We start from the raw sequence: 13004 nt of genomic DNA on the forward strand, positions 1-13004 counted from the left end.
AGCATTCTTTCATGTGTTTGTTGGCAGTCTGTATATCTTCTTTGGAGAAATGTCTATTTAGGTCTTCTGCCTGTTTTTGGATTGGGTTGTTTGTTTTTTTGTTATTGAGCTGCATGAGCTGCTTATAAATTTTGGAGATTAATCCTTTGTCAGTTGCTTCATTTGCAAATATTTTCTCCCATTCTGAGGGTTGCCTTTTTTTTTTTTAACATCTTTATTGGGGTATAATTGCTTTACAATGGTGTGTTAGTTTCTGCTTTATAACAAAGTGAATCAGTTATACATATACATATGTTCCCATATGTCTTCCCTCTTGCGTCTCCCTCTCTCCCACCCTCCCTATCCCACCCCTCCAGGCTGTCACAAAGCACCGAGCTGATATCCCTGTGCAATGCGGCTGCTTCCCACTAGCTATCTACCTTACTACGTTTGTAAGTGTATATATGTCCATGACTCTCTCTCGTCCTGTCACAGCTCACCCTTCCCCCTCCCCATATCCTCAAGTCCGTTCTCCAGTAGCTCTGCGTCTTTATTCCTGTCTTACCCCTATGTTCTTCGTGACATTTTTTTTCTTAAATTCCATATATATGTGTTAGGATACGGTATTTGTCTTTTTCTTTCTGACTTCACTCTGTATGACAGACTCTAGGTCTATCTACCTCATTACAAATAGCTCAATTTCGTTTCTTTTTATGGCTGAGTAATATTCCATTGTATATATGTGCCACATCTTCTTTATCCATTCATCCGATGATGGGCACTTAGGTTGTTTCCATCTCCAGGCTATTGTAAGTAGAGCTGCAATGGACATTTTGGTACATGACTCTTTTTGAATTATGGTTTTCTCAGGGTATATGCCCAGTAGTGGGATTGCTGGGTCATATGGTAGTTCTATTTGTAGTTTTTTAAGGAACCTCCATACTGTTCTCCATAGTAGCTGAACCAATTCACATTCCCACCAGCAGTGCAAGAGTGTTCCCTTTTCTCCACACCCTCTGCAGCATTTATTGTTTCTAGATTTTTTGATGATGGCCATTCTGACTGGTGTGAGATGATATCTCATTGTAGTTTTGATTTGCATTTCCCTAATGATTAATGATGTTGAGCATTCTTTCATGGGTTTGTTGGCAGTCTGTATATCTTCTTTGGAGAAATGTCTATTTAGGTCTTCTGCCTGTTTTTGGATTGGGTTGTTTGTTTTTTTGTTATTGAGCTGCATGAGCTGCTTGTAAATTTTGGAGATTAATCCTTTGTCAGTTGCTTCATTTGCAAATACTTTCTCCCATTCTGAGGGTTGTCTTTTGGTCTTCTTTATGCTTTCCTTTGCTGTGCAAAAGCTTTGAAGTTTCATTAGGTCCCATTTGTTTACTTTTGTTTTTATTTCCATTACTCTAGGTGGTGGGTCAGAAAGGATCTTGCTGTGATTTCTGTCATAGTGTTCTGCCTATGTTTTCCTCTAAGAGTTTGATAGTTTCTGGCCTTACATTTAGGTCTTTAATGCATTTTGAGCTTCTTTTTGTGTATGGTGTTAGGGAGTGATCTAATCTCATACTTTTACATGTACTTGTACAGTTTTCCCAGCCCCACTTATTGAAGAGGCTGTCCTTTCTCCACTGTACATTCTTGCCTCCTTTATCAAAGATAAGGTGACCATATGTGCGTGGGTTTATCTCTGGGCTTTCTATCCTGTTCCATTGATCTATCTTTCTGTTTTTGTGCCAGCACCATACTGTCTTGATTACTGTAGCTTTTAAGTATAGCCTGAAGTCAGGGAGCCTGATTCCTTCAGCTCCGTTTTTCTTTCTCAAGATTGCTTTGGCTATTTGGGGTCTTTTGTGTTTCCATACAAATTGTGAAATTTTTTGTTCTAGTTCTGTGAAAAATGCCAGTGGTAGTTTGATACGGATTGCATTGAATCTGTAGATTGCTTTGGGTAGTAGAGTCATTTTCACAATGTTGATTCTTCCAATCCAAGAACATGGTATATCTCCATCTATTTGTATCATCTTTAATTTCTTTCTTCTGTGTCTTATAATTTTCTGCATACACGTCTTTTGCCTCCTTAGGTAGGTTTATTCCTAGATATGTTATTCTTTTTGTTGCAATGGTAGATGGGAGTGTTTTCAGATTTTTCATCATGAGTGTATAGGAACGCCAGCGAGTTCTGTGCATTAATTTTGTATCCTGCTACTTTACCAAATTCATTGTTTAGCTCTAGTAGTTTTCTGGTAGCATCTTTAGGATTCTCTATGTATAGTATCATGTCATCTGCAAACAGTGACAGCTTTACTTCTTCTTTTCTGTTTTGGATTCCTTTTATTTCCTTTTCTTCTGATTGCTGTGGCTAAAACTTCCAAAACTATGTTGAATAAGAGTGGTGAGAGTGGGCAACCTTGTCTTGTTCCTGATCTTAGTGGAAATGCTTTCAGTTTTTCACCATTGAGGACGATGTTGGCTGTGGGTTTATCATATATGGCCTTTATTATGTTGAGGAAAGTTCCCTGTATGCCTACTTTCTGCAGGGTTTTTATCATAAATGGGTGTCGAATTTTGTCAAAAGCTTTCTCTGCATCTATTGAGATGATCATATGGTTTTTGTCCTTCAATTTCTTAATATGGTGTATCACGTTGATTGATTTGTGTATATTGAAGAATCCTTGCATTCCTGGAATAAACCCCACTTGATCATGGTATATGATCCTTTTAATGTGCTGCTGGATTCTGTTTGCTAGTATTCTGTTGAGGATTTTTGCATCTATGTTCATCAATGATATTGGCCTGTAGTTTTCTTTATTTGTGACATACTTTTCTGGTTTTGGTATCAGGGTGATGGTGGCCTCATAGAATGAGTTTGGGAGTGTTCCTCCCTCTGCTATATTTTGGAAGAGTTTGAGAAGGATGGGTGTTAGCTCTTCTCTAAATGTTTGATAGAATTCGCCTGTGAAGCAGTCTGGTCCTGGGCTTTTGTTTGTTGGAAGATATTTCATCACAGGTTCAATTTCAGTGCTTGTGATTCGTCTGTTCATATTTTCTATTTCTTCCTGATTCAGTCTTGGCAGGTTGTGCATTTCTAAGAATTTGTCCATTTCTTCCAGGTTGTCCATTTTATTTTGAAACCTTTGTATTCTGAGACACCATCCCTTTTTCTCCTGAGTTTGTATGAGTCAGGGCACACTGTCTTACTTGGAATAGTTGTACTCGTATTCATCTCACCAAGATTAACACAGAGCAGGCACTGGCGTGGGCCCTCCTGGGTTTGCAAAGCCAGTGATGTGGTGCGTTGAGATCCCACCGTGCTTGGGGAGCAGGGTCTGCATTTCTGTCCAGCTCTGCCAGTGGTTGCCTGCCACTGGTCGGCAGGATCCCGAATTTCTCCGAGTCTCTGTTTTCCTGTGTGTGATGTGGAGACAATATTTTGCCTGCAGTGGTGTTCACATGTAGCCAGGGCCTGGCCCATCATAAGCCTTCACATAATGTGAGACTGTTACGGGTTGTTTGCGTTGTCGTGCTGTCAACTTACAACCACCGGTGTGTTAAAAGAGGGAGGCAGGATCTCCAAAGACATAAGGAAAGGGTGGGTGAGACTTGGAGGACAGAGCAGAGTTTGGAAGAAAGTAAAAATTCTTGTATATCAGTCTGGTCTCTTTCAGTTGCTGGGATTTGAGGGGTAAATAGCAACTCCTTCCTGTCTGAGTTCTGAACCAGTTGAGAAGAAAAGATAGGAGCCCTTTCTTTACTGATGAGGTTAGTGCTGGCGTACACCTGTGGGAAGTGGACATTCCAGGAATGGACCCCAGGATTAGACAGACCTGCCCCACCAGGCACACGTGCGCTGGGTCTCCACACCCTCCCCGCAGTGGGGTGGGCCCTCGACCTCCAAGTAGACCGCACAGTCCCAAGAATGGTTGCCAGCACATGCAATTTGCCAGTTGGGTGGCTCCCAAGAGGTAGAGGAGGGAAGTAGCAGGCTCTGGACACCCTGTTCCATTCCACCTGCTGCAGAGGAGTGAGGCGAGAGCGAGGCCAGGAATGTGATGCAGGTGGAAGGCTGCCACAGAGAAGGAATTGGGGAAAAGTGCACCCAAGGGACGAACCCAACGCATTCTGGGTTAAATTATCAAAGGGAGTTGGCTCTTACCTTTGGGACATCTTAGGGTGGACAGGATTCAGGCTTGGCTGGATGTAGAAGCTCAAGTGGTGTCTGCGGGGGCCTTCTTCCCTTGGTTTTGCCTCACTTCATCCTCATACAGTTTCTTTCCCTGCCGCCTCACCAGGATTCCAGGCTTACAGGACCCTTAGCTCTTAACTTCAGAGATAGAAACAGACAGCATCTTTTCTGACCTCTCCATCAGAACTCTCTCCGTACTGCCTCAGGGAGGACTGTGTGGGTGATCCATATCTGAATCAGTCACTGGATTGTTGTGGGACTGGAAACAGCATCAGCCCTGCATCACATGAACCAAACAGAATCAAAGAAAAATCCAGGAGGCTTGGGTTTCCCAAGGCATGCTGCACGTGTCCAGCAGGTTTTAAAAATTAACGTCAGTTGTGCTGCATAATGGAAATAACGGGTGTCTTTTCTTTTTCCTGGATACTTATACTCCCATTTTTCTAAGCGTTTATTACTTTATAAATGGGGGTGGGGGAACAACTTTTATAAGTCTATTTGTTTCAACCTTACCTTGCTCTTTGGAGGATCTATGACACGAACAAAAAAATAGGAAAATAAAAGGAGATAAATAAGCAAATACGATAAGGGGAAGATAAAAGTGAGAAGCAACAGCAAAGGAGGAGTTCCTAGATATTTACCAGAAATAGGACACCTAGATATCAAGGGAAATCTTTGCATTTATTTGCGAAGAAAACAAAAGGGGGCGGGTGGGGTCCATCCCTCTAAGGAAGTAGGGGTGTAGTGAGCATTCTGAGGGGCCCTGGTTTTAAAGGCAGTGGTCAGCTGTACTTGACAGAAGTCTTTATGAACATGTGACTCCCGGGCCCCAGGGATGGAGCGAGTGACCATCACCTGGGGTCACCGGGGGGCATGAAGCACTCAGGTGGTGGGCATACAGGGAGGCGAGAGGGCCTGTGCTCTGTCCACAGCCACAGTCCATTCTGATAGCTGATCACCTTCCTAAGACGCCATCATGCAGGCTCCAATCTGAACTCGTCGCCTCTACTGAGAAAACAGCTCTGCCCTCCCTCTCCAGAGATGGTGACCCCCAGGCTTGCCTCCGAGCCGAAGATTACAAAATTTCTTCCTGGAAAGCCAGTACCTATGATACCCCTGAGGTATCCTTCACCTCTGAGACGTCCCCAGGCTGGGATTAGCCCCACAAAGGAACATATAGGTTGGATTCTTGCTTGTTTGCATCTCCTCTGCTTACCCGAGGACCTCGCAGCCAGGGCCACAAACAGGTGACCATTCTTGATCCAGCTGGAGCGCACCAGCAGGAGGCCTGGTGCTGTGAGCCCTTCCCCAAAGCCGGTCACTGCTCCCACAGTTTGAGAAAACAAACCCAGCTTTCCAGGGTCTGTGGCTGGGTTTCTCTGCCTGCCGTGTTTAAACAACCTGGCCCTTCAGGGGTCCTCCGGCCTCCCATAGCCAGGATAAACTCAAGATTCTGGGGAATCCAGCGAGACGCCACCAGTGTGCGTAGATGGTGTTAGGTTTTTGTGCAGGTTTGGGTTTTGTTTTTTTAATTAACTCACGGCTATCTCCTTCTACGCAGACAGCTACGGACAGTTCTTCTAATTCGTCGCAGAAGAGGGAACAACCTCCTCGCACAGTCTCCTCCCCCACGTCGTGTGAGCACCGGAGGATTTATACCCTGGGCCACCTCCACGACCCATACCCCACGGACCACTATCACCTCGAACAGGTGAGCGGCGGTCTCGTTCCTGGGGGGGTCATGGGGTGGGCGGCTCCTGATCCCGGAACAGCCTCCTTCCCCTGGCGTTCAGCCACATGCCAGAGCCTAGGCCTCTTCTCTTCTCCTACTTAGTACCTCCGCCCCCATATTGGAGGTGGTGCGGGCGACTCACCCTCAACGCAGAGTCTTCTGTGCGCCGGGCACCTCGCCAAGCCTTCATGTGCTTTATCTCCTTTAATCCTCACAAATCACCCACAAGCAGGTCCTCCGCATCCCCAGTTGAGAGATGGGGATGCTCGAGGCTTAGGGAGACAGAGTCCCTGCTGGAACAAGATGCAAACGCAGGTCTCCGCTCACGCAGGGCACTATGCTACCTCCTGCTAGCATACTGTGCGTTAGCATACGCTAACACTATGCGTTCCTGCGTCCAAAGGGCCTCCCGGCTTTGTGTGAAAGCACAGAACTGCGATCGGGACCACAGAATACTGTACACTTGGCTTGAGCGCCCTGGCATCGCGGGCTGCAGGCCCAGGCTTGCTTGGGGAGCTGTAGCTGGAATTCAGTAATTCAACAAATATTTACCAAGCGGCCGTTTTTCAGAGCAGGTTCTCAAACTGTGGGGTGTGGACTGGTGCCCACGTGGGTGATGTGGCCACCAGTCTGCTTTGAAAAGAGAAAAAGCATGAGCCACTGAGGTTTTATAACGTAGATTTGTATGACTTTTTTTCAAAATCCATTTTACTGTGTGCTTCCTAATATTTTTGGCATTAAAAGTTCTTTTTTAAAATCACATTATGGGAGCAATAGATGGGAATTGACTTTTTGATTCTCCTTACTTTGCAAAATAAATTATTAGCAAAGTCTGTGTCAGCTCCCAAGATTTGTTTTGAAATAATGAAGGATTGTGATTTTCCAAAGTTGGGGAAACTCTGACATGAAGAATCTGGCAGGAATTAGGGCAAATCAGAGCCTGTGAGACGTGGCCCTTGCCTTCACAGAGCTCACAGTCTGGTGGGAAGTGATGAGTAAAGTTAATCACCATGTGATAAATTCTAGGACAATATTATAATGACAATATTGGCAACAGGCACCAAGCACATCCTGTGTGACCGGCCCTATGCTGACACCGCACAGATTCTTTCTCTTCATTCTTTCAGTAGCCCTATGCAGTTTGATCATCAGGGAAACCAAGTCTGAGGCTTAGCAGCTTGCTGGTAAATTTCATGGTCCGAATTCCTCTCCAGTGGGTTTGCTCAGAGCCATGCTCCTCATCCCTTAAAAAGCCTTCTTGCTCGGGGCTTCCCTGGTGGTGCAGTGGTTGGTTGAGAGTCCGCCTGCCGATGCAGGGGACACGGGTTCGTGCCCTGGTCTGGGAAGATCCCACGTGCCGTGGAGCGGCTGGGCCCGTGAGTCATGGCCACTGGGCCTGCGTGTCCGGAGCCTGTGCTCTGCAGCGGGAGAGGCCCGCGTACAAAAAAGCCTTCATGCTCAAAGGGCGTCGAAGGTGGAAAATCTCATTGTTTGCCACAACTGGGATGCCCTGTGCAAGGCAGGCTTACCTGCATCAACTCAGTAACTATGTATTCAGCACCTGCTCCTCTGGACAAGGCACTGATGCAAACTGTAACGGGACAACCTGCAGCGATGAGGGTGTGGCCCTGGGTTGGGCCATCCCCGGCTCAGATTCCAGCTCTGCTGCTCACCACCTGTGAGATCCTGGCAGGGTTCAAACACAGTTGGCCTCTGGAGCCTGTACTCTTACCCTTTGCATATCTCAACATCTTATCTTCCCAGCCAGATTACAAGGTACTTCTGAGCCTCATAGTTTGCTGTTTTGCACATGACCCACAGTGACACATGCGTTTTATATCATGGCCCAGTAGGCACATGTTATGTACACAAAGATAACAAGGGTACTTACCTTGTAATATGCAGTGCACGCCAGTGTTCTGCTGTTTCTCTCAACAAAAAAGAAACCAGTCTTAAAAAAGAGAGCATGCTGTACAAAAACAGGTGAAACTAATCTAAGCTGTTAGAAATCACTGTTCCTTAGGGGTCACTGTTCCTTACCTTAGGGGTGGGGGGTCACAGAAGGGAGGTTGAGGATATTCTAGGGAGGCCTCAAGTTCTGCTTTCTGATCTGGGCATGTCCAGCTTCTGAAAATTCACTTTACTCTTACGCTGTGTATACTTCCCCCCCATATATGGTAATACTGCAACAGAAAGGGGGGGAAATGCTGGTCTCCACCCATTAAATTGACTTCCTGACCCAGGAAGGGATTGGGACTCACAATTTGAAATACATCTTTGACCCACAAGCTGTTCAGTAATTACAGGATGGGTCAGTTCCTTAAAGCAATGCCTTTGCCAAGGTGAAAGATGCATATCGGAGGTTTGTTTTGCCACTGCTATGAAGTAACGCCTCCTTTTTCCTGGGGCAGCCGATGCCAAGGCCCTACCGCCAGGTGAGCTTCCCGGACGACGACGAGGAGATCGTGCGCATCAACCCCCGGGAGAAGATCTGGATGACGGGCTACGAGGATTACCGGCACGCGCCAGTGAGGGGCAAATACCTGGACCCCTCGGAGGACGCGGACTCCTACGTGCGCTTCGCCAAGGGCGAGGTCCCCAAGCACGACTACAACTACCCCTACGTGGACTCCTCAGACTTTGGCCTCGGCGAGGACCCTAAGGGGCGCGGAGGCAGCGTGATCAAGACCCAGCCCTCCCGGGGCAAGTCCCGGCGGCGGAAAGAGGACGGGGAGCGCTCTCGGTGCGAGTACTGCCGCGACATGTTCAACCACGAGGAGAACCGGAGGGGCCACTGTCAGGACGCGCCCGACTCCGTGAGAACTTGCATCCGCCGGGTGAGCTGTATGTGGTGTGCGGACAGCATGCTCTATCACTGTATGTCAGACCCCGAGGGGGACTATACAGACCCGTGCTCGTGCGATACTAGCGACGAGAAGTTTTGCCTCCGGTGGATGGCCCTTATCGCCTTGTCTTTCTTGGCCCCCTGTATGTGCTGTTACCTGCCCCTGCGGGCCTGCTACCACTGCGGAGTGATGTGTAGGTGCTGCGGCGGGAAGCACAAAGCAGCTGTGTGACTCGGTTTCCCTCCCCACCGCCCTCCATCCACAGCCCCAAGGGGACTTGTCTCCTCCATCCTCTCATCTCTGCCCGCTCCTGAGTACCCAAGGTGCCGTTCCAGCCTGGGGAACCTGCCTGGTGGACTCTGCACCCCTGCATCAGTCTCACCCACGTGTGCGCACACAGTGTTCTAAGGCAAGGAACCGCCACCTAGACCCTCGTGTATTATTAATCTGTAATCAAGCTAACCGTCTCATCACACAGGTGTCGATTTCATGTCCTTCCTGCCCACCTCTTCCAGTTCCAAGGCGCCTTCAGTGGGAACTGCTGATTTTTTGGTGGGTTTTGTCGTTGGTTTTTCCAGGAGCTCCGAAGACCATCTTTCTCTTGGTTGAGCTTGCCTGTGGCTGACGAGTTTGCTTCCTCAGGTTCCTGTGGAAATGGAATGTCAGAATGATGAACCCCTGCCAGATGTATTTTAACCTGCAGTCAGTTATTATGTGTAGGAGGTGAGCTAGTTAACAAACTTCTACCACAAAACGAGATCGCTTTAACTTTTCTAAAGCCAAACTTCCCATGTAAGCTGCAGTTTCTACCTTGAGCCCATCATCATCTTCTTCTGTCTCCACACCCCTCCCCCCAAAAAAGTCGGTCAGTTACTCACTGATGCAAAACATTCTCTCGTAAAATGACTGAGAACTGAGCCTTAACTTCAGATTAACTTGAGAGAATCAGGAAAATTCTTTAAACTGCATCGCATCCTCTCAGACCAGGGCTAGAAAGGGGATTCCAGGTTTCTCCGAGCCTCCCTGGTTACCCCTAAAGGAGAACTTTTTAAAATTAGGTCACCGCCACTTGTAAAAATTTAGCAATATCAGAAGAAACCGCTAATGAAGTAAGAAATTTTGCTCATCGTTTTGCAAACCAAATAGTCTCTTCAAACCAAACCAGTGTTCTCCTGAACACGGTCCAGTTGAGAAACGCTAAAGGTTGTAAATAAAACTTATGGGAGCTTTGTTCCCCCCCAGTGGCTATTTTCTATTAACTGGGGGAAATTTTAAATGTCATCAATTTGAAGAGTGGTGGGTTGCATTTTGTTCATGGGTTTGTGCTTTTGTTTTCATTTTGGACTCAATTTCACGTCACCAAATCCTTCGTTTACACTTGGGAAAAAACAAGGCCATATATAAAAACCCTTCCGATGCCTAAGTGTCTTTCTCCTGCAAACCCAAACTTGCCACTTTGGGTGCACGGATGGTTAGGTCAGCAGGCTGGGTCCACCTGTCGCCTTGCCACGTAGGAGGCTTCTAATTAGCTGGAAAAGAGTATTTTTCTAATGTATTGCAAGGAATAGCCAAATGTTATTGCAGAAAGAAGAAAAGTGAAGAGTGGTTACCTGTACCTAGCATAGTACAATCAGAACGCCGTGGAGACCATAGGGGACAGGCTTGTCAGTGCTGGCTCTTCCCACCATGATCTTCCTGTGATTATTGCCAGCTGAGTGCATGGCCTCATTCCTCTCTCCCCACTCCCCCCATCCCTTCTAATTGCACACAGGACATCAGTCTCCAAGGAAAGGGACTTTTTTTTCTAGTCTGCCAATCATATTGGGAAAGTGCTAGCCACACTTACCTTCCTGGGAATGTTTTCAGCTCACCTGAGAGCCCTTTGCATTTCTTTATCAGATCACCGATGTAAATACCCAGTGTGTTTATGAGTTTGTTGGTAGACGTTTTCGTTTGTCGAAGTGACTGGTTTGGGTCTTCCAGTTTGGGAAAGGAGCAGAGAGCTGTTAATCTGGTGATGCAAGAAAAGAGCCACTTCCCAGCCTGGAGAACATCTAGAAACCTTCAGCCAGCCTCCAAATGCTGTCGAAAGACCATCTTCTCCCCCGTCCTGAGGCATTTTCTCAGGGTCTTTCTCAAGGTCTCCTCTCTACAAAGCACAACACTAATGTATGTTTTGTTAGACCTCAGTTCAAGCGTCCCTATTTATTTCAGTAAGAATACACCTATCCCAGCCGCTTTTGTTTGCCCTGTTTATTCATTATCTGTTTCTATCTTCCTTTTACCCCTTGTCCTTTTCCACCCCTTTGAAGAGTTAACGCTAGTGACTCTTACCCCGCGTATCCTTTTTGGTTTGTGTAGAAGGTACAAGGACAGCCATGGGGACATTTATGTAAATACATCTCTCTCTAATTGCCACACTGCAGCCGAACCGTGTGTAGTATTTTCCCAGTCAGCTTTGCCATACTGATGTCAACCACCTAAGAGAAATTATTCAGATTTTATTTTTGTATCTGTGGTAACAAAACATTAACCAAAAGAGTTTGTTTGGAAGCTTTCCCCGAACCTCCCCCCACCCCCCCAAAAAAAACCACCAAGCTATTTGCTCACATTAACAAATTAAAGTGCCTGAAGCATAATTCATTCTTTACCTATATACTAAAAACCCCGTTGTATTGATTTTTTTATAATAAGCCTTTTTACCTCTGTGTAAAAAATATATATACAAGTGTATGATGTACATTTTAGTTCTTAACTTTTTTTTATGGTTTTCTAATATGTATGGCCAATGTAGCCATTGCTTTAAAATGTACCATGTAAATATAAACACATCCTATCAGATCGCTGGCTTTGGGATGTTTGTCTGGAGACAGGGTGGCGCTCGAGCCTCTGTGGACGTGGGAGCTCTCGCACACAGGATGGGAAGGGGTTTCCTTTCGAGGAGGATGTGTGGACACCGGTCTGTTTTTGAGGCCCTTCCCGCCTCTGGTTATGTCATATTCCCCGGGGGAGACTGCAGCTCCTTGGGCTCAGATACCTCAAGTGAAAAGAATGCTGTATCACCGCCCAGGGAACACCCCCCTCTTCCTCGGCCTGGCTTCCCCCATGCATGCTCCACAGAGGGAGCCGCTGTGCTTCCTCCGGGTTGTTTCCCACTGATTCCTGCTGAACCTTAAGAGAGTGTGTGTGGAGTTTGGAAGATAGTTTCTCACAGAACACAATTGTTAAAACTCCAAGATCCTTGGTCTCCTCAGAGCGGTTGGATTTTAGTGATATTTGGCCCACTTTCAGTTCCAAATGGGATCTTTGGATACTCAAATGTTACAGTGACAATCCCTTGAAGGAAATAAAGTGTGGAGTCCTTTAAGGGTCACAGAAGAAAATTTCAGTTTCTTCTCTAGAGAACCAAGTAGGGGCCTTAAAAAGAGATGTGCAGAGGGGTCCCTTCATTTTAGTCTTGACTCTTGCCAAAAGGGGTGACTTTTCCAAACCACTGGCAAAGGTGAAAAGCAACAGGAGATGCTGGGAATTAGAAAGTGAATGGAGAGAAACAAGCCGTGAAGATTGGTAATTAAGAGATGATTAGAGAACTTCATAAGAGCTCTTTCATTAGACTGGGAGGGGCACAAACCAGGTTAATAGGGGGTAAAGAGTCAACATGAAGTCAATAAAAACATCGAATGTAAAACATGTTTTCAAGAAGTTTGATGGTAAATAGAGGGATTGCTCTGAAGGAGGATTGGTGAAGTAGAAAAATAATATTTGCAGAGACAGTATATATTCATTTACTGATTATGACACTCCTGAATAAGTGGCTCTGATTTTTAAAAAAAGAGAACTTGGAAGGCACGTCCAGAGCTTCAGGGGGCCCAAGATCTGACCTCACGCCACGCTCCAAGGCACGTCCCTCCTGTCATCCCTATTTGAAGTGGAGGAACTGAGGCTTAGAAAGGGTAAGTAACTAAGGTAACCTGTGGTCTCATGAGGCAAGGACCAAACCAGATGACTGACTGCAGAGCCCAGGTCCTTGCCAGGCCTCACTGATAGCTCTGTCCACCCGCTCCCTGTTTGTGGGCTTGAAAAGTGGGCACCAGGGAGAGCCTTGCCCAGTCCGGGCTGCTACAGGATTCATTTGTCATCTGGTGCCCTGTGTGTTCAGGAGCTGGGCTCTACATCTGTCATCTCCTTCAACCCTCTTCGGAGTAGAGGGTTCATTTCCACTTCACAGGTGAGGAAGCAGGGGTAGAGAAACACGTTA

At 46.5% G+C, this 13004-nt stretch overlaps 1 protein-coding gene across 1 annotated transcript in view; it reads left to right on the forward strand.

Moving 5' to 3' along the window:
* Positions 1–8977, forward strand: part of SPRED2 (sprouty related EVH1 domain containing 2) — a 122188-nt gene extending 113211 nt beyond the window's left edge. Inside the window, exons 8-9 of the mRNA XM_065890816.1 lie at positions 5730–5879; positions 8312–8977. Coding sequence (XP_065746888.1) covers positions 5730–5879; positions 8312–8977 — 816 coding nt within the window. The remainder of the gene's footprint in view (positions 1–5729; positions 5880–8311) is intronic.
* Positions 8978–13004: the final 4027 nt, after the last annotated feature.

This window comes from Phocoena phocoena, chromosome 14, assembly GCF_963924675.1.
Source record: "Phocoena phocoena chromosome 14, mPhoPho1.1, whole genome shotgun sequence".
Taxonomy (NCBI): domain Eukaryota; kingdom Metazoa; phylum Chordata; class Mammalia; order Artiodactyla; family Phocoenidae; genus Phocoena; species Phocoena phocoena.